The following is a 19835-nucleotide window of genomic DNA, read 5'->3' as shown; positions in this document are numbered from 1 at the left end:
TTTTAAATATCACCAAAAAATGAAAAGATTTTATATCCTTAATTGGTCAACAAGAATTTTTAGCTAACTTTCTCACATCATGACAAGTTCTTTGAGAGCTAACTAATTTCTGTATGGTTCTATTAAGATTGTAGCTAACAGAGTGTCTGGATATATACTCATTTACCCTGTGACCAGTATCAAGGTATCCATGATTAGTCTTCTAATTCTTACCACAGGCTTGCAAAAGAGAACAACTATGAAAGGGCAGTAGGGAGAGCAATAGCCAGCTCAAATAAACAAGCTCTGTGGTCAACATTCCTATTCCCTGGAATGAGTTTTTAGTGCAGCCGTCATTTGTGCCCTAACTTGCAATGCCAAATGAATGTAAAGAGGTGATCGGGGTTATCATTACCCCAGCCAGTCATGGGGTAATGGTCGAGCCTGGTCTGTTTTGCAGAGATCATATATTCAAATTTCAGGTTCACACTTATAACAAAGTCAAGCATGGATTCCTTTCTAGGGAGTTGAATTGTGAAATTGGCATCTGAGGGTATATGGCCCAATTTTCCCTCTGAGATGCTAACTATTAACACAAAATGCAGTGAAGCAACATTTTAGTGTCTGGGAGCAATCTCAAGCCCACCTTTGGTTGATTTCCTAAAAGGCACCATAAACCTCACTGTTTGCTAGAAGTAGTTGCTTGCTTTGATGCTCACTGTGCTGGGGGCAGGGGTGTCTAAAGGCCTATGCCATGAATGAAGAAGGTTTTACCATATCCTTTTCTTTGTTACCATCTCTCAGTTTAGTCCATGAAGGTATTTTAAACCATGAAAATAGAAATTTGCGTTTGTTCAGTTTTTTTTTAAAGGTTTGCAGGGATGGTGATACAACCCAACCCTTCCTCACCCTCCCCGTCTCTTATTTTAACCACACTCTCAGCTCTGCGAGGCTGTCTCTGGCCTTAGGAATTTTCAGCTTCCTCTCCTGGGCCTACAGTGTCCCCTCCCTATTGGTCATCCAGCTCCTATTTGTTCTTCACATCTCCATCTATCTAGGAGGCCCTTTTGCCCCTCAAACTCAGGTCTTCCCTGTTATGCCCTCGGTGCTGTCATGATTTCTGTGGTCTTTTCCATAATTCTGAACCCTGGAAGGCAAGGACAGTGTCTGTCTTGCTCATTTTTGTGACCCATAGTAACAGTCACAAAAAAATGTTGTATAGGTTTGAGAAAAGATAAGAGAAGCCAGATCTTGTCATTAAGGAAAGGGCATGCTATCACTCAGAGATGATTTCAAAACATCGCAGACTTTCATGTCTTTGTTGGGTTCAGATCATCATGGCTCCAGCACTCATTTGTTTTGTGACCTGAACACCGTAAGAAGTCTGAGCCTTGGTTTTGTCCTCATCATAAAAGGGCAAGCTTAGAAGCTGTTATAAAGATTATAGTAATTGAGCTGACAGTCACAATGTTGCTATGCATGCTACCTGGAAATACAGTAACATAGAAAAGTATAAAATCAAAACAATTAAAAGCACCTTTCAATTACTTTTATCTGGAATCATTGGTAATTTTTTCTTAGTTGCCACATGTTTACGACATACAAATATTTGAGCAGAGTTCAGCCCAACTGAGTCCAAAAAAACATATATTGGTAGTCTCCTGTCTGTGAGGGGAGGCAGTGTGACAGAGTAAGAATCCAAAGAACACAGTCTGGTCCATACTCCTAAGTCCCTCGCCATGCAAGGGAAGTGTGTGTAAAGCAGATACATATAGAGATCCCTATAATCAAAGTCAGTCAAACTGGAAATATAGGAGTGAGCAGAGGCTGCTGCAAAACTGTGGAGCAAGTGCTCTGAGCCCAGCCCAAGCACTGAGAGCTGCTCCTGAGAGGGACTTCTAACTCAGCCCAAACATGGAATGAACATGGAAAGGCCATTCCCAATGAAAGGAATAGCATGAGCAGATGCACAGAGGCAATTCAGTTGTTCCGGAATGTTGAATTGAGGCAGAAAGTGGTGGGGAGTCAAGCTGAAGATGCAGGTAGGACATGGGAGAGGACTACATGTGTCTAGCTAAGAAATGCTTAATTTTTCTTGAGGTCATGAAGGAACATTAAAGGGTTTTCAACAGAAGCCTGTTTAGAACTTCCATTTGGATACATTGCTGGCATAAAATTAACTAGCAGTTCTCTGAGGAAGATTATTCGAAAAAGGGAATACCCTCTAGACCATTAGTAAAAAATCTGTTCATTCATTTTACTCAGTAAGTCCATTGGTAAATATTTATTGAGCACTTGCTAGAATTCAAGCATCATATACGCTGTGGGCTCTATGAAGATGGGTATGCTTTTCAACCTTTCCTTAAAGGAGATCATAGACAGTGGGGGAGAGGAAGCATGTGCCTGAGTAATTGCACTGAGTAATTGTATGGACAGTAATGAGAGGCAGACCACCAAAATAAAATGATAAATGAAAGTGGAAAGGTTTGGATTAGATACTGACTTGGCTATAGAATAAGTACTCAAGGATTCATAAAATGTCTTCTCCCTAGAGGTTTTATGTCAGAGAGGCAGGTACAAGGGTCCCTGTGATATCTGGTATACAGTCAAGATTGAGAACCATTGCCAAAAGAGGTCTTGGAAGGGAGAGGTTAAGTTTTGAAGAAACTCCCAATGAAGGAGTTATGGGATTGTCTCTACTGTGTATAGAAGAATGGGCAGAATTTAAACAGGAGTTGTCTGGTCAGGAATTCCAGACATTTCAGATAGTAGCTGAAGTATACTCTGGGAGGGGAAGGGGAGGTTTGCAGAAAAACATAGCCCATATAAGTGAAGCCCAGGAACACTGTGTGTGACTATAACCTAAAAAGTTGTAATAGTGGTACAGGACTCAGTAGTAGAGCACTTGCCTAGCATGTTTGAGGCTATCATTTGATCCCTAAGGTGAAAAAGGGAGGAGAGAAAGAGGTAGAAGTGGTTAGAATAATCAAATCCAGGAGATGAAGCAGTTAACATCTTAAATGACAACTAATGATAGAGGAAATGCTAATCTTTCAAAAAGAGAGTGAAATATTAGACTGGAATTGCATCTTAGAAACCTTAGATCTCTGAAGAAATGTTCAGGAAAGTTGCCAGGTAGAATTGCAAGCATCTGAGAAGACAACCCACTATTCTAGGGGATATCAGCAGTTACAGCTACCATTTCTTATGCCTGGAGCCAGATAGTTGTTTGGTTTTTCTCCTTCTTTAAACCTTGAAAAAATATCCTAGGGAAGGGGTAGGAACTTATCCGTGATCCCTTACTTACAATTCCAAAATCTAATGAGCTTAACAACCACTAATTTGTCATCACTGTTTGGCCTACCTGAATCAATATGAGACAATTTATGGTCTGTAGTTATGCTACATTAGATAAACATTAGCCTGTTTCACTGCAGAAGTAGTAGCAAATCTGAGCCCAATGCGCTGTTTGAGCCCATCCCTGTTTTACAGCTATAGGGTCTAGAATATATTACCTTTCTAAAAATGGAAAAGTTCTGAATCCAAAAGCGCATCTGTTTTAGCATTCTGTATAAAGATTGTAGACCCAAACTACAGTTGTTTTGCTGATGCTAAAATTAAATGGTTATGGAACCTGAGCAACTCCCTGAAGACAGAGGCAGAAAGGAAGCCTGAGCATGTGCAGGGCAAGAAAAAAGGGATGGGGCTTGATGGGGAAAGGTGTATGCACAAGCTTTCATGTCGGGTACTGTGTTGGAGGGGGAGGATTATTGTGCTGGTGAGAACTACTAGGACCTTTGCATGAAAGTTCTGAGCTCTTTTTGATTGGTGGTGGGTAGACAGGAAGGTCTTCATGAAGGAAAGTATGTCTCAAAGAGACTTAAAGGTGACAAAGGGATGTGGTGTTGTATCTTCAGTGCCTGCGAAGGCAACTGAGATTCTTTATTTCTTCCTTGAATGAAGGCTCTGGGGGCCTTAAAATAAAAAAAAATAGCTTCATGGAAGATTAGCAGCTTTCTCCCTCCTATCACACTGTGCTATGCTCATGATAGGATATTTCAGAGACTTTGATCTGAAATATGCACTCACTGAAAATATGTTGTACCCTCAGACCTTCATACCTTACCTATGCTCTTCCTTTAGCCAAAATGTCTTCATAGCCCCTCTCCAATGAAAACCCACTCATCCTTCAATCTCCTTTCCCTTGGGAAGGGTGTAGTGAAAGGGGCTTGTGAAACTAATCCTTTATTTATTTCTTTTTGTTTTTTTTTGTCCGTCATGGGACTTGAACTCAGGGCCTGGGTGCTGTCCCTGAGATTTTTTTGCTCAAGCATAGTGTTCTTCCACTCAGAGCCACAGTTCCACTTTGGGTTTTCTGGTGGTTAATTGGAGATAAGAGTCTCATGGACTTTCTTGCCCCAACTGACTTTGAAACATGGTCTTCAGATCTCAGCACCTGAGTCGCTAGAATTACAGGCATTAGCCACCAGCACCCAGCTCTTCACTGTATAGTTTTTTGATACCACATACCATACTGTGTTTAGGTAATTGTTTGCATAACTACCTTCATTGAATGGGGATAAGGCATTTTGAATTGCTCTTCTTAGCTGGCCCAGCCATCAGCTGAAGATAGAGAGATGGAAAGACACAGTCCTCATTGAAAAAGATGGAGCTTAATGAGAGAGGCAGACCAGTGAACAGCTATACTAGGTTAGAGTGTAATATACCGAGACAGAAGCAAGTAGGTCCAGAAAGACCCAGAAGTCCCTAGGGGCACATGATCCTGTGGGACCTCTGTGGTCTATGGTGGACAATCTCAGGGAAGAGTGCAGACAAAGAAGAATTTTAGAGCTTCACTGGGGGCTGTCCAGATGTTTCATTTCTAGTCTGTGGTTCATGAGAAGAAGTGAGACAACCTTACCAGACACATACCCCACACTCTGGAGGAAAAAACAAACAAACCCAGTGGTCCTTATAGCTTTGTGATGGCAGTTTCTAGCTTGCCAACTTGTGCCTATTCTGAGAGCAGGTGGAAAGATTTCAAACCACCAAACTCTGAGCTCTGCTGTTCCTACCCCTTCTTGGGGCCCTAGAATTAATCATAGATTCCAGGAACATAGAAGTTTCACCTTATTACAGCTCTTGGAATGGGGAAGCTTGAAGTGAAGCCCTTTTGTTTGTGACTAGTGACTAAGATGCTATTCTGAAGACTGATATTTCTTTCCATCTTAGGTAGGGTTTGACAGCTATAATTGCCTCTCTTCCGGGCTCCTTGGATTCTGCCTGCCAAGCCTTGAATTTGGAGTTTGCATATTCCTTAAGGTTCTTGCATTTCTTTACCAGGGGAGGAATTTTTAGATTTGTGATAAATCATTGCCATCAATGTTTCCTTAGCAATTTGTAGAAATTCAAAAACGCACTAAAAATTTCTTTTTGAAATCAGGCAATAGGCATTAAAATAGCATCCTCTCCTTTTGTGACTTATTTAGCATATGTTTCTATGGCAATTTTCACATATTGAGCTACTTCTGGTTTTCTTGGGCATTTTTTGGTTCTTTTCCATGCCCGCTCACAGTGTGGTGTGATGTAGACCATGGGGAATGTAGGCCCAAAGAGCCATGACAAAGATGAGGGTCCCCTCGCAGTCTGCCCAGCAGGGAAACTTGGGAGAGGGCATAGCAGTCATCTTTGAAAACATGCTTTGTAAACCATGGACAGGGACAGGAGACTCTCACACAGAATACTTCTCATTTGCAAGTGTACTTGGAAAAGGTGTGATGATACTGAATTATGTTTTATATTTGTATTTGTTTTTGCAGTTTCACATCACCTTTTAAATTGCATTAACTCAGAACAACCCTGGGAATCTAAAAATACATGCAAAATAACCATGGAATTTACTAAATATCTTTTTTAATGTGTAAGTTATACTAGGAACAATGTTTTGTTCATGTCACTATAAATAATCAGAAATTGGAGAACACTTTATTAACAAATATGTGTTGGTTTCCATGGATCTTAACTTGTTTCAGTGTGGTGATTATTATAGAATTGTCTAAAGGAAATGTGGTATATACAGAATTGCCTAAGAAACTTGTACTAATACAGAAAAATAATTATATATTGGAGCTACACTTATAAGTAAGGTATACTAGCAGAATACTTTCTTTAAAAGTCATAAAATCACACAGACTTTTGTACAAATTCCTATACCAATCAATGCAACTAAGGGGCTGGGAATATGGCCTAGTGGCAAAAGCACTTGTCTCGTATACATGAAGCCCTGGGTTCGATTCCCCAGCACCACATACATAGAAAATGGCCAGAAGTGGCACTGTGGCTCAAGTGGCAGAGTGCTAGCCTTGAGCAAAAAGAAGCCAGGGACAGTGCTCAGGCCCTAAGTCCAAGGTCCAGGACTGGCAAAAAAAAAAAAAAGGGACTACATCAATGCAACTAAGTAACTACCAAGGTTACTGTATGTCTCTTTTCCCATCAGTTTAACTATAATGCTGGACAGTAACCATGCCTGCTTTGTGGATAATTGTGGAGATGAGCCTAAATGCCCAAAAGAAGAGCTGATAATCGGGATGATGAGGACAGAAAAATAGTGTTATCAAAAGTCTGAAACCAGAAAAGGTGAAAATTCCTTCTCACAAAGCTAAAGCTGTAGAATCATGCCCATATGGTCAGGTATTAATGTGTCTAAAAATAGTTTTTTAAAGAGTAGCCAAAAGATTTCTGCAGGAGGCAAACAAACTCTTCGGTTTAAGGAGTGAACAGTAGCACAATAGCTTCAATCCCAGCCTTGCCCTTTCCTTGCTGTGACCTTGAGGAAGTCACACTCACACTCTCTCAGTGCCTCAATATCACCATTTGTACCTGAGAACACAACAGATTTAAACAGGTGGCTGTGTGTGCAGTGCTCAGAACAGTGTCTGGCAGAGAATCAGAACATACGTTTTCTGTTCTGTTCTCCTTGTCTATTCTGTTATTATTTGCTTATCCTTGTTATTTTTTGTTATTGCTTATATTCGTATAAAATGGAAATTATTTGATGGCATTTTGTTCTCCTATCTTCTATGAATAGAATAATATCACACCGATAGAACTGGAATTCAGACCTGTAACTATCTGAAGCTGATCCCCTTATTCTTTTGAAATAGTAATTTCTTTGTTTTTCTTGGCTGGTTGCTACCTACTTTCCATAACAGAGCTAAACCCTTTGTGTTTAGAGGACTCCACTATCTTTTATCTTAGCTTGTCCCCACAATATCTCTGGCATTATTTTGTCCTGTGCTTCTCAAATGAGCTATTGGAGGCTGGTTCAGTCCAGATGAGAAATGCCCAGGCAATTTCCAGGGCTATTTTCAGAGCTGTCTTCTGACATTATAGTGATTAGATCATTTATTTCTCTGGCATCTAAACTACATTCATAAAGAAGATGCTAGAAAAGTTTGAAGTTTTGCACAGTTACTGTTCATCTATTGCATGAAACTGTTCACAGTCTTCATTCACTGATTCATTCATTTACCAAAGACTGTTCTGTTATCCTTGTCTGTTGTGAGCTATAAGGCTAGTGCTAGGGATATCAGCCTAAACGAGACACTGACTTTCCTTCAAATGGGCTCTGAGAGACTTGTAAATCTTCACTGACTCACTAATATTTCAGGGAGTATCCATTGTTTCCAGACACTGCTGCTCTGCAATGGAAGCGCACTGCAATAGTGATACAGTGCCCTTCCTTATGGAGTTTACATTGTGATTGAGGAAGACAAAGCATATACTAGATGTTCATAGGTGCCTTGAAGAAATCAAACTAGGACTGATTTTCCAGGGCTCTTCATTTCAGAAGACTAAACCTGTTATTGTTGATTTGAACAGAGAGACATTTATTCTAGATCACTTGGGGAATCACGCAGCACTGTGGAGGAGTTTGTATGCAAAGATGGGGTTGTTTCAGTGAGAACTTGTGGATACAGCCACCCAAGGTAGAGTATGTCCACACCTGCCGTAGCTGCTCCCCAAAGCTAGGATCTCATGTTCATCTTCCACACCTCCACTGACACCTTTGCTTGAAAGGACTGCAGTAGAGAGCATCCTGGAGGTGTAGCTTTGAGATTTCCAGAGTCTGCACTAAAGGGAGTTTCACTTCACAGGACTGGATGAGCCTGCACTCAGGATAAGACACATAGAGAGTGGAGCAGAGCTGCCCTTTGACTGACAATGGTTGTGCATATGACATATTAGTTAGAAATCTCTATGTATACTGAAGATCACTTCAAATACTATCTGGAGACATAGCCTCTGGTCTTTCCAGCCCCATACTTGGACACTGGGACTTCAGAGATGTGGGATGGCTGACTCACTCTACTGTATGCAGCATGCTGGTGCACATGGCTATGTTTTTCTATCTCTATCTCTATCTCTGTCCCACTGTCTCTCTCTGTCATACCAGAGGAGTTATCTTCAGGAAGCTACTTTTAACCTCTAGTACATATCACAAGCTTATTTTCTCCATTTCCCATAGCAGAATCTCTCTCCCCAATTCCATAAGCTCTGAGAGTGAAGGGCCTGACTTTATTCATCTTTAAAGCCTTAGTGCCTCCTAATTGGGATTTTGAGGTGACACAAGCTGAATTTTGAACAAGCAGGGGCTTTCTTTTAGTTCAAGAATTTGGAAGAGAGCTGAGCTTGGTGGAACACATTTGGAATCCGAGCAGTTGGGAGGTCACAACAGAGTAAGTAGGAGTTCCAGGCCAGCTTAGGCTATGTACTGAGATTCTTTTCTCCACAAAAGCACAAAAAAAAAAGAATTGGGGAGAAAGATGTGCATTGTGGGCCAAGGAAACAGGACATCCTAATGGACAGAGACTTAAAAAGAACACAGATTTGGGCAAATGCAAACAATTCATTGGGGTTTGCAGGAATAAAGAATGCTGGGGAAGGGTCCAGAATCATGTCAGGAAATTAACTGGCTGGGATTAAGATGGATCTTGGGTGCTATGAAAAAGCATTTGAACCTTTAAAAAAAAAGCTTTGGGGAACCCAACTTGAAGGATTTAAAACATGTAAGAGACTTACATGATCAGATTTGTGTTTTTAAACGTATTTGGCTAATAGCTGGGTAAATGGAGGATTACAGGGACTCAGAGGCAAAACAATGAGACTGTAAAGTTTTGTCAAGCAATAAGTGAGAAAAGCTTGAAGGCAGTCACAGGAAGAAAGGGCAGGCTCATGGGGATCCTGGAGATTTAAGGAGGATTTGAGGAGTCATTTGTTTGGGACGGCAGAAGTGGAGTCTGGTCTTGATGAGAAGATTCCTCAGCCATTTCCCAGCCCATCTTCATACTACTGACCTCATGTCCTGAACCCAGAATTCCCACCTATAAAGGTAAAAGGCATCATAAAAGGTGCCAGAAGAGACTTTGCAGACCATCCAGGCCAACTACTTTGGTGTGTGATTGAGGAAAGGAATGGCTTTTGTACCCTTCCTCTGAAAATTAGCCATAGTCACCTAGTCACCATATGTTAACTGCATACATCTCCATATAGCACTAGTCTCTAATGCTTTCTTGTGCATTTGTTTTTTTTTTTAATCTTACTCTGACATTAGAATGTAGTTTGTTGAAGCAGAACCCTGGACTGAGTAAAGCAGCGTTCTGTCCAGATGCTAAATGAACATCAGTTGAAAAGAGCACTAAGCCAGGAATAATCAGATTTACTCTTGACTGAACCAGTGATCTTTGCACAGGCCTTTCATTCAGAGGTTAGCAAATTCACATTTCTGTCTCCAATTAGGGCTTGGCTTAAATCAGTACTGCAGAGATAAAAATCTACCAAGCAATAATACTGTACATGGCTTTAAATACTGAAGAGCTAAAAATAAGTGTTACATTAAAAAAAACTTACCCACTGATCAACTCATAATCATTAAGATGGTTGCTATTAAAACAAAATAAGAGTTGAGGAAGATGTGGATAAGTTGGAATCTGAGTATACTGTTGGCGGGTGTATACAATGATGCTGTTGCTATGGAAAACAGTGGAGAGGTTTCTCAAAAGTTTAAAAATAGAATTATCATATGATCCAGCACTTCTACTTCTGGGCATATTCCCAAAACAATTGAAAGCACCACCTCAAAAAGATATTTGTACAACTAGATTTATGGCAGCATGATTCACGATACCGAAAATATAGAAGCAACCCCAGTATCTATCAACAGATGAATAAATAAACAGAATGTGTTATGTACATTTGTAAGTCCCAATTTAGTGTGAAAAATAGGGCTCAGAGAAGTGAAGTAGATGTCCCGAGGCACCTAACTTGAAAGGAGCTAAGGGAAGCTCTGACCATCAGGCACAGAGTTGCTGACTACATACCCAATGCAAGCTTCTGCCTTGTCCAGGGATAGGAACTGTAGCTGGATTAACTTCTCTGCTGCCTGAAGGATAAGAAATTAACCATTAGCAGTTCATGGAGAGGGCTGTGAATGTGTGCACAGGAAGTGGCTATATGGATGAATGAAGAGAGAAATAGAGAGGAAGAAAATAGAGATCATGCAAGCCAACTCCTAGACACCTGCTTTCTGTATCTTGCTCAATTTATCCCTCCCTTCCTAAACCTTCAGAGGACAGGTGTGAGTCAACTGTAAACACAGTTAGGAAAGGTCACCCAACATTCCCTCAGCTGCCAAAAATCAAATTCACTGCCATGGAGATGATCTGTGTACAGGAAATAAAAAAGAATCTGCAACGTAACCAGGAGAGGATAGTGGCTCTTGCTTTTTGAAACAGCTCCATTAGAAGTCCTTCTGCCTCATGTGATGACAAAAGGTGATAGGATGCACTTACAAAAATAAATTAAAAGTAGTGGGACAAAGTAGGAAGCAGTGGAAAGAACATTGGGCAGAAGATCAACCTTACTTGACTGGACCAGCTCACTATGGAGTCCTGACCATGCCCCTTCCCCTTCCCTTACCACCTTCATATACTAGATTTAAGATGACTTCTCAAAGGGAAGGGCATATCTTCCTGCAGAGCTGAAAACACAAAAGGATAATTTAGCTTTTTATATAGCTTCATAGGCTCTGTGATAGATGCTGTACAATGAAATATCTCTGTATGATACAACCACTTTTAAGATAAGATCAGGTTTCACAGAGTATTTGTCTAGAAAAAAGGTAGAGTCAGAATTTGAACATAGCCCCGTCGGTACCAATGTTTGCCCTTTTCCTCACTCCACAGTGGGAAGTTCAACAACCAAGATATGAAGAAGTAGCAAAATGTCAAAAACAAATGTCAGGAAGCTCATTCACTCTGCTTGGCCCTCCTCAGAGGGTATATTAATGACAAAATCAAAGTCACTTCCATGGAAATGGTCTGTGTACATGATAGAAACACCTGCAATGTGACCAGGAGAGAAAGTGGTAAGAAAGCAGTTGACAAGTGGAAGAGATGTGCACTGTGTGCACATGAGCCAAGAACACATGAGCCAAGCCAGTACAAATTATAAACAGCTTTGTTTGGTATAAGGACAGCCATGTTTAGTGGTGGTTAAAGATCAATTTCCACTATCTTTTCAGATAATTGGGAATGTATTATGTAGAACCTCATACACAAGAACAGAATGTAACTAATTTTTACAGGCAATGGAAAACAGTTTGGTTTATTTGTATTGAGCTGGTTGCTGGTGGGTCATGCCTGAAACTTTTGCTACTCAGAAATCTAAGATGGGAGTATTATGGTTTGAAACCAGCCCATATAAGAAAGTACATGAGACACCTATCTCTGGTTAACCACCAAAAAGCCAGAAGTGAAGGTGTGGCTGAAGTGGTGGGGCATCAGCCTTGAGCAAAAAAGGTAAAGGACAGCACTCAGGCCCTGAGTTTAAGCCCCAGTACTGGCACTTATACACAAAAGTTTGTATTAATAATTATTATCAACAACAATTATTAAAGTTTGTATTAGCAATCATCCATATACTCTCTACGTGTTCTTTTTATAGCATAATAATATTAGCCATACTTGAAGTATGTTTTTTTAAACCAGTCCTGGGGCTTGAACTCAGGGCCTGAGCACTGTCCCTGGATTCTTTTTGTTCAAGGTTAGCACTCTCCCACTTGAGCCACAGTGCCACTTCTGGCCTTTCCTGTTTATGTGGTACTGAGGAATCAAACCCAGGACTTCATGCATTCTAGGCAATCACTCTACTACTAAGCCACATTCCCAACCCTTGAAGTGTTTTAAAAAGGTGAAAATTATTTTATTTCATCTCTCCTAAACAACATTACTGAGTAATGTTGCCCAACCCACAGCAATTGTATCTTACCACTGTTAGAGCCTCTTAACTTGCCAGCTAATTACACAGCCAATTTTTCCTGGAATAATGAGACTACCCCCCCCCCCCACCTCTATGTTTTAGGAAGGGGTGAGAAACTTCAAGGAACTTCGAGCCAAATTTCAAAAGTTTGACACTCCACCTCTTCCAGGACCTAGCAAATTCCCAGCAGGTGTTCTGCAAAAGAGTGATAGAGGAAGCACACAGTCAGCCCAGACTTGGGCCAGTGGGAAGCCTCTTTCTTCCAACCTCAATTGGCCCCCATCATATTGTTCCAGCCAGGAGTCTCAGCCAACCAAAACCCAGAAATTGAAGTTTACTCCAAAGAGTGAAATTCAGAAGTGTCTAAGTTCCCCTGAACCTCCAGAAAAGTCTGCAGTGGGCTCACAGAGTTCTCAGAAGGCTTCTTTGCTGTTAGCAGGGAATCAGTCAAGCACTCAGCTATCCCATGAACAGGAAGCAGTGGCAGTCAACAGCTTCAGAGACAAGCTCTGGAACTGGGAGAAGGTTTCATCTCAGAAGAGCCAGGTATATCCACCCATTCTCACGAACTGTGGGAATAAGACCTTCTGTCAGAAAAGCACGAAACTTGCTCCAGAAAGGCCAGGAAAAAATCTGGAATCAACAAGCACCCAGACTTTTCCTTCTCAGAGGAACTCAGTAACCCAGAGAGAATCATGTGTCATCTCGAAAGAGCCCTCTTTTCTACTGCCTCTGAATGGTAGGAATGGTGAGGAGAACCCCAATCCTGAGAGAAGAAAGACATCCAACCCTGCCCCAGGTAAGTGACTGAGTCTCCATAGGCCTGGAAGGAAAGGCCATTGTATTTATTTTCTATTTGAAGTGTGCTGACTCCGGGATCAGATCTGGGACTGACCGATGTAACATGGAAATTGAAAGCCTGTCTTATTTAACTGTGGTCTCAGGTTTGAGTAAAGTTCTTAATCTCCCAGAATTATAACATAAAATCATTTGAACTGACTTGGATTTGGATCCTAGCTGTGTTTCATATAAGTACATGAACATGAGCAGCCTTACAGATCAGATCTGTTATCACCCTTCTCTGTATTGATAAGCAGCAAAACTATCCTCTACTTTCTCAGGCCAAAACCTAGGGGTAGTACTCTATTCCTCACTCAGCACCCTTTATTCTTTCCATTCAATCCATCATTGAAATCTTGGCTCTACCACAAAAGTTTGTTTGGGGACCCTCAACTTCTGTAGCCCTTGGTCTTGTCCATATTATAATTATTTCTCAACTGAACCATTGTCAGCAGCCCATCAATGTTCTTGCCTCCTTGTATTCTGTTCTCCTACCAGACAGCATGATCCATGAAAGCATGAATCACATCACACTGCTATTCTCCTCAGCCAGCTCAAACCATCTAACTGTAGTTCATGCAACTTGGTCTTTCCTAGTTCTCTTTCTTTGTTTCTCTTGCTATATTGTCTTACTCAGATACATCAAGTTGACTCCACCCCAGGTCTCTTCACTTGTCATTCCCTTTGCCTGAACACTCCTCTTTGAGATCTTTGAAGGCTTGTGCCCTAAATGTTTCAAGCCTCTGCCCAAGAGTCACCTGTTCTCAATGGACCTTGTGAGTCACTCTATACAAAATGGCTATGCCATTCCTATCACCTTTGTCTTCTTATATTACTTTGGTTTTGTTCATACCACTATGTATGGAATATCACTGTGTATTTGTGCTTGTCTAAGTATGCTGTGAATTTTAAGATGATAAAGCTTGGCTTCCTTTCTACCATAGCCTCAGAAAAGAAAGACCTATTAAGTAATCTCTCAAAAATATTTATTGAATAATAGGTTGGATAGATTAATGGACGGGTGTGTAGTTGGATGGGTTGAATGGATGGATTGATTTGTGGGTGGATGGATAGATGTATGTATGTGTGTGGAGTTGAATGGGTGGATGGATGAATGGGTGTGGGGTTGGATGGAGGGAGGGAGTGAAAGAAGGAGGAAGGGATGGATGGATGGGTAGATGGGTGAATTATCCTTCTTACAATCTTACATGACCTCTCTTTGTACTTAAAATAGTTCTTAAATTGCTACAGTCTAAATAACATTGCATTTTAGCCCTTGCAATGTCTCTATCTTTCCTCCAGCTTCTTTTCTACTAGCACATTAGCCCCCAGTAAATATACCACATCCATCTCTAGAATTATCTTATTTGGTTTTTTTTGCTTGTTTATCATCCATCTCTTCTTATTATACTGAACCAAAGGTCACATCATAACTACTTCCCACCCCCAGTGACCTAAGGACCTACTACTAGGCCCCATTTCTTAAAGGATCCATTCCTCTTAACACCACTACCCTACAAACTAGGTGTCAAGTCACAATGGATCCTTGCAGGACACTTGATTCTCACCAAAACCACAGCACTCAGAGTTTACAAATTTTGTGTGGGCTGTCCTACCCTTGCCATCCTCTTTAGTAGCAGAGGTAGGGCACTATAACTAGCTCTGCTATGTGAGAAGCATGAAGTGGCCCTGTCAATGTGGATCTGTCTTCTCTGGGATTCTGCTTCCTTCTTGTGATAACCTGGAGGCCATGTCCTCCCAAATGTGTCACTCAAAGATAGAGGCAAACCATTGTGGACTTTGTGTAAGCAAAGTCATTTGCCAGCCTAAGACAGTGAAATTTAGGGAGTGGCCTGTTGTGGCCACTAGTCTTATTCACAACAACAAACATAGCAACCTAGAGGATCGTGGTATTTAAAAACTGAATGAGCTGCTTAACACAGAGAAGTTAAATAGAAATCAAATGGCTTCTCTATGGAGCAGATATGTCTCCCTCTATCCCAAATTTGTCTCTTCAACATTTATATTTGGGGCCACTTACTGGTGGCTCACACCTTTAATCCTAGCTACTCAAGAGTCTGGGATTGGAGGATCCTAGTTCAAAGCCAGCCCAGGCAGTAAAGTCCATGAGACTCTTAACTACAGTTAATCACCAGAAAACTGCAAGTGGTGCTGTGGCTCAAAGTGGTAGCGTGCTGCTAGCCTTGAGAAGAAAGCTCAGGGACAACACCCTGTCCCTGAGTTCAAGCACTATGCTGACAAAAATAACAAACTACATTTTGTTGGACTCTCTTCTCCCAGGTTATCAAGCTTTGAAATAAATAAATAAGTATTCCTGAGTTCTGTTATCTATTGTCACATAAGGTTGAGAATGCTATATAGGATGAAGACCACCTCTGCTCAAGTAGTTGTTCCTTAACTTGCTATACAAGCTAACAGAGATTTGTTTTTGTGTGTCTCTGCTGTGAGTCAATGCTACACCAATACATATGATAACATTAAAGGAAATTTACCCATGAACATTCTAAGGTTTTCTTACTGAGCTGAAATCTACTATTATCCACTATAATTTCACAATAATTGTGGTTTTCTGCTCTTATGGACACTGAATACTTCTTAAATAAAATTTAATTTAATAAAATTTAATTCCATACTTTACAAACACAATTATATATGTATATATGTGTGTATATATACCGAGTCAGTATTCATATATGTATGTGTATGTGATGGGAAAGATGGATGAATGCAAAGAAAGATGGATGAGAAAGAATGGGAAGCAGAAAAGGAGTATCAATTACCCTTAGATGAAATTATTCAGTCATGGGGCTTGAACTCTGGGCCTTGCTCTTTAGCTCAAGGCTAACACTCTACCACTTGAGCCACAGCACCACTTCCTTTTTATTGAGAGATGAATGAAATGAACATGTGATTTGCATAGTACCTGGAAAAAATTAGGAGCCCAATTAGTAAACAATGTTTCATTTTTCCTGTGTTTTCTCCCTAATTTAATGAAATCTGACATTGTGACTTACAGTTACAGCCTAAAAATAAAGAAAGTTAGCCCTGAGCTTCTGGGAATTTGACTACTAATAGTAGGGGAAATAGAAGCTTTGCCTCCCCTCAAATATGGTAGAAGACAACACAAGGAAATCTCCAGGGGGATGTGCAAAGCCTCAATTTCCTGCCTGTTATTTTAGCATGGGGTGTTTTATTTTATTTTATTTTATTTTATTTTATTTTATTTTATTTTATTTTATTTTATTTTATTTTATTGCCAGTCTTGGGGCTTGAACTCAGGGCCTGAGCACTGTCCCTGGCTTCTTTTGCTCAAGGCTAGCACTCTACCACTTGAGCCACAGCGCCACTTCTCGCTGTTTTCTATACATGTGGTGCTGCGGAATCGAACCCAGGGCTTCGTGTATACGAGGCAAGCACCCTTGCCACTAGGCCATATTCCCAGCGCCAAGCATGGGGCATGGGTGTATTCTGCAAACCAAATGTCAAGCTGCTTCTATTTATATAAGATGTTGTATTTTTTCTAATGTTCAAGGCAGATACAGTTTTCATATACAATAATGGAATTTCTGTTGCAATTAGGTTTGTGAATGCAAAGGCCAAACTACCTGAAATTGTGATTGTTGTAGAAAAGCCCAGGACATAAAACAAATAGGTGCAAAGTACCACAGAGTCAGCTTTTAGTGGTAGTACCTATGTGTTATAAAATACATATCATTGAGAGAGAAAGAGTGAGAGAGAGAGAGAGAGAGAGAGAGAGAGAGAGAGAGAGAACAAGTCTGAGAGGTTAACTCTGGGCTTGAATTTAAGATAAGTGAATACACTTTCTAAAGAAGCTATCCTTTGAGCAGTCTTAAAAGAATTAATGGAAACTTACAAGACAGAATATGCAGCCGAGAACAAGAACTTGGAAAGACATGAACAGTGTCTTAGAGAAGAAACTTTGAAGGGGTTTAAAGCCCAATCTGGATAAATGGAAAGCCGGTGCTTTGTGTAAAAGGTTGGGTACCACATAGTGAGGAAAGTATTTTGAAGAAAGTGGGGCCATGTAGTGCTGTAGATGGTAAAAATGACATGAATGGGTTCCACACAGAGTTCCTGCATTGGGACTTCAGAATGGTGCCATGAGCAGGTAGGTATTTGGACTGGTGCATAATGACTGCTAGACAACAGATAGGAGGGAGGGAGCCAAAACTGAGGTTAAAAAAAAGTTAGTCTCACCTGAAAAGTAATCACATTCCATGACCTCATGTTTTCCTGTCTGTGCTCAGAAAACCAGCCAGATATCAGGCATCACCAACTTCCCAAAACAAAGCCACTGCCTTCCATTGAATCTCTGGGTGCACCTCCCCCAAAGCCTCCAAAGCCCCTGACTGTGAACCTCCAGGCCTTCCGGAGACAATTGGTTGCTATGACCAAGACCCCAAAAGAAGGTAAGGAAATCTGCAGGGTACCATACATGGCCAGCCTGGCCACACACAGCTTCTACGCCTGTTTCCTCATGTCACCTCCCCCCACCACCACCCAAACTCCAGGGTAGCAATGCCACCACTGCCCTTCCACAAAGCAGCAAAAGCATCACTACTATTCTCAAGTACAGGCTGTGGCAGCTTGCCCATAAAATGACAAATCTGCTAGAATTGGCCTCTTATCAATCCTGGGCCAACTCACTTCCCCTGGGAGCATTGCTTTTGATCACTGGGAATCTTTCCAAGAGGAAACAAAACAAAAAGTCGGCTGGGCAGAGAGGCAGTGAACCTTTGCATTTGCTGAAAAACCTGTGTTGCGAACAGAGTCAGCAGGAGTAGGGTGGGGATGAGGAAGCCAATGTGAACTTGGCCTGAGATCTTTTTGGTAGAGTTCCCCTAGGCCCTTGTGACCTGCCTTCAACAATTCAGTGACAGCCTGGGCCTTCTCTGATCCTTTCCAGGAAGCAGCAGTGGGAGCCATTTTTTTGTGTGTCTCTTTTGTTCCATTATTTTAAAAGAGCACTTTTGGTCCCTCGTGGCTCCCACCACAGCTGCATCTTGCTGACACCATGCATGCCTTTACTTATGTTTGCTCTAATGAAACATGAGGGGAACATACACTGTGAAGTGATGTGTGGGGCTGTGCTTACATTTGTTTCCCTGTGACCATCAGCACCAGCAGATGGTATATCCACAGAGCAAATGCATCTTTGTTCATTTGACTCCTTTGGGCAGCTTCATGTTGGAATTTCTCTAATGTAGAGGCTCCACCAAGAGCATGCATCGGAACCACCTAGAGGTCTTGTTTAACTCACATGATGGGGCCTCATCCCCCAGTTTCTGATTTGGTCTGTCTGGCTGAGAGCCTGAGGCTTTGCCTTTCAATAAGTTAACAGGGAATGCTGATGCTCTTGACCCATGGACACTTTGAGAACCAACATTACAACTCATGCTAAGCATTATCCTAAAAGAAAAGTCTCTAGGGGGAAACAGCACTGTTGGAAGTCTACTTTAGTAACATAAAGACTCATTTCCATCCATTTCAAAAAAGGACATGTATGATTTTTTTGGTTTGGGTCTTTTCTTTCTTGGTACTAGATATCAAACTCAGGAAGTTGCACTTGCTAGGCAAGCACTTTGCCACTGAGCTACATCCAGCCCTACTAAGTGACTTTTTTTATATAAGCATTAAATAATTCAGAGAACAAAATGCTAAATCTTTCATACAAAATAAGCTTTGTAGAACCCAGCTCCTCTGCCTATTTGTATGGTGCTCACTGAGCCTTGTTTTCCTCCATCTGAAAAGTAAGGAACATGGTACCATCAATAGCAGACAATTATTACAATCATAATATGTTAACACCTAAGAGATTAACCAGCATTCTCCCTGGCACACTAGGAAGCACTCACCAAAATCTTCAGTGTCATTTCAACTATTGAGCATCCTAACTATCTATATTCTCTGTGCCAGACCCTGTGATGGAAATGAGACTAAACCCCACAGAGGTATCGGTCCTCAGGGATGTCAAAGTCAGATGCTAGGGATTATACCCATAAATAACACCATAAAGTATGGTCATGAACTAAATACAGTAAAGGGACAGGTAGTTGGGATGATGGGGTAGGCATGAGGAACATTGGGGCACAAATGAGCTGACTTTATGGTCATGTCATATCATAAGCAATGTTCACTTTAACCAAGACACTGCTAACATTTCCTTTCCCTTTGCCTCTTGTTCTTGCAGTGTCTGTGGAAGAGGACCACCTGCCTACCGAGAGGTGAGTACAAGTTCCTTAATTGGGAAGAATGGAGCTCAATTGGTAAGGCTACTTGGCCTACCCATTGGTAAGCAAGAAGCACAAGCCAAACATCTGTATTTCTTGAAAGTGTTGCAGGAAGAACAGGTTTATAAATAACACTGGAAGATTAAATAAACTGCACTGGGCTGATGTTAGGTTGCAAAGATGGCCTTCTGAGGCACCTTTTTATTGTACAAATGTGTTTAGTGAATTGGAACATCAGCTTCCATGGGCACTGGAGATGTTAGGAGTTGGTAATGGAATGAAAGAGGCCCTCTTCCTAAAAACATACAATGGAGGTATCAATTCTTTCAAACAAATGATTTCTGATGAAGCCTTGGAGGTGATGTGCATTGATTTTACTGACCATTGTCTAGAGATTTCTTTCTCTGGTTGTCTCTGGAGGGCTGC

The 19835-nt window shown here is 41.1% G+C and overlaps 1 protein-coding gene across 1 annotated transcript in view; it reads left to right on the top strand.

Annotated features, from left to right (window-relative positions):
* Positions 1 to 12390: 12390 nt before the first annotated feature.
* Fyb2 (FYN binding protein 2) overlaps positions 12391 to 19835 on the top strand; it is a 71802-nt gene continuing 64357 nt past the window's right edge. Inside the window, 3 exon segments of the mRNA XM_048351412.1 lie at positions 12391 to 13096; positions 17427 to 17588; positions 19370 to 19403. Of these exon segments, the coding sequence (XP_048207369.1) occupies positions 12391 to 13096; positions 17427 to 17588; positions 19370 to 19403 (902 nt within the window).

This window comes from Perognathus longimembris, chromosome 7, assembly GCF_023159225.1.
Source record: "Perognathus longimembris pacificus isolate PPM17 chromosome 7, ASM2315922v1, whole genome shotgun sequence".
In the NCBI taxonomy this organism is placed as follows: domain Eukaryota; kingdom Metazoa; phylum Chordata; class Mammalia; order Rodentia; family Heteromyidae; genus Perognathus; species Perognathus longimembris.
This window is presented reverse-complemented; position numbering and strand designations above follow the sequence as displayed.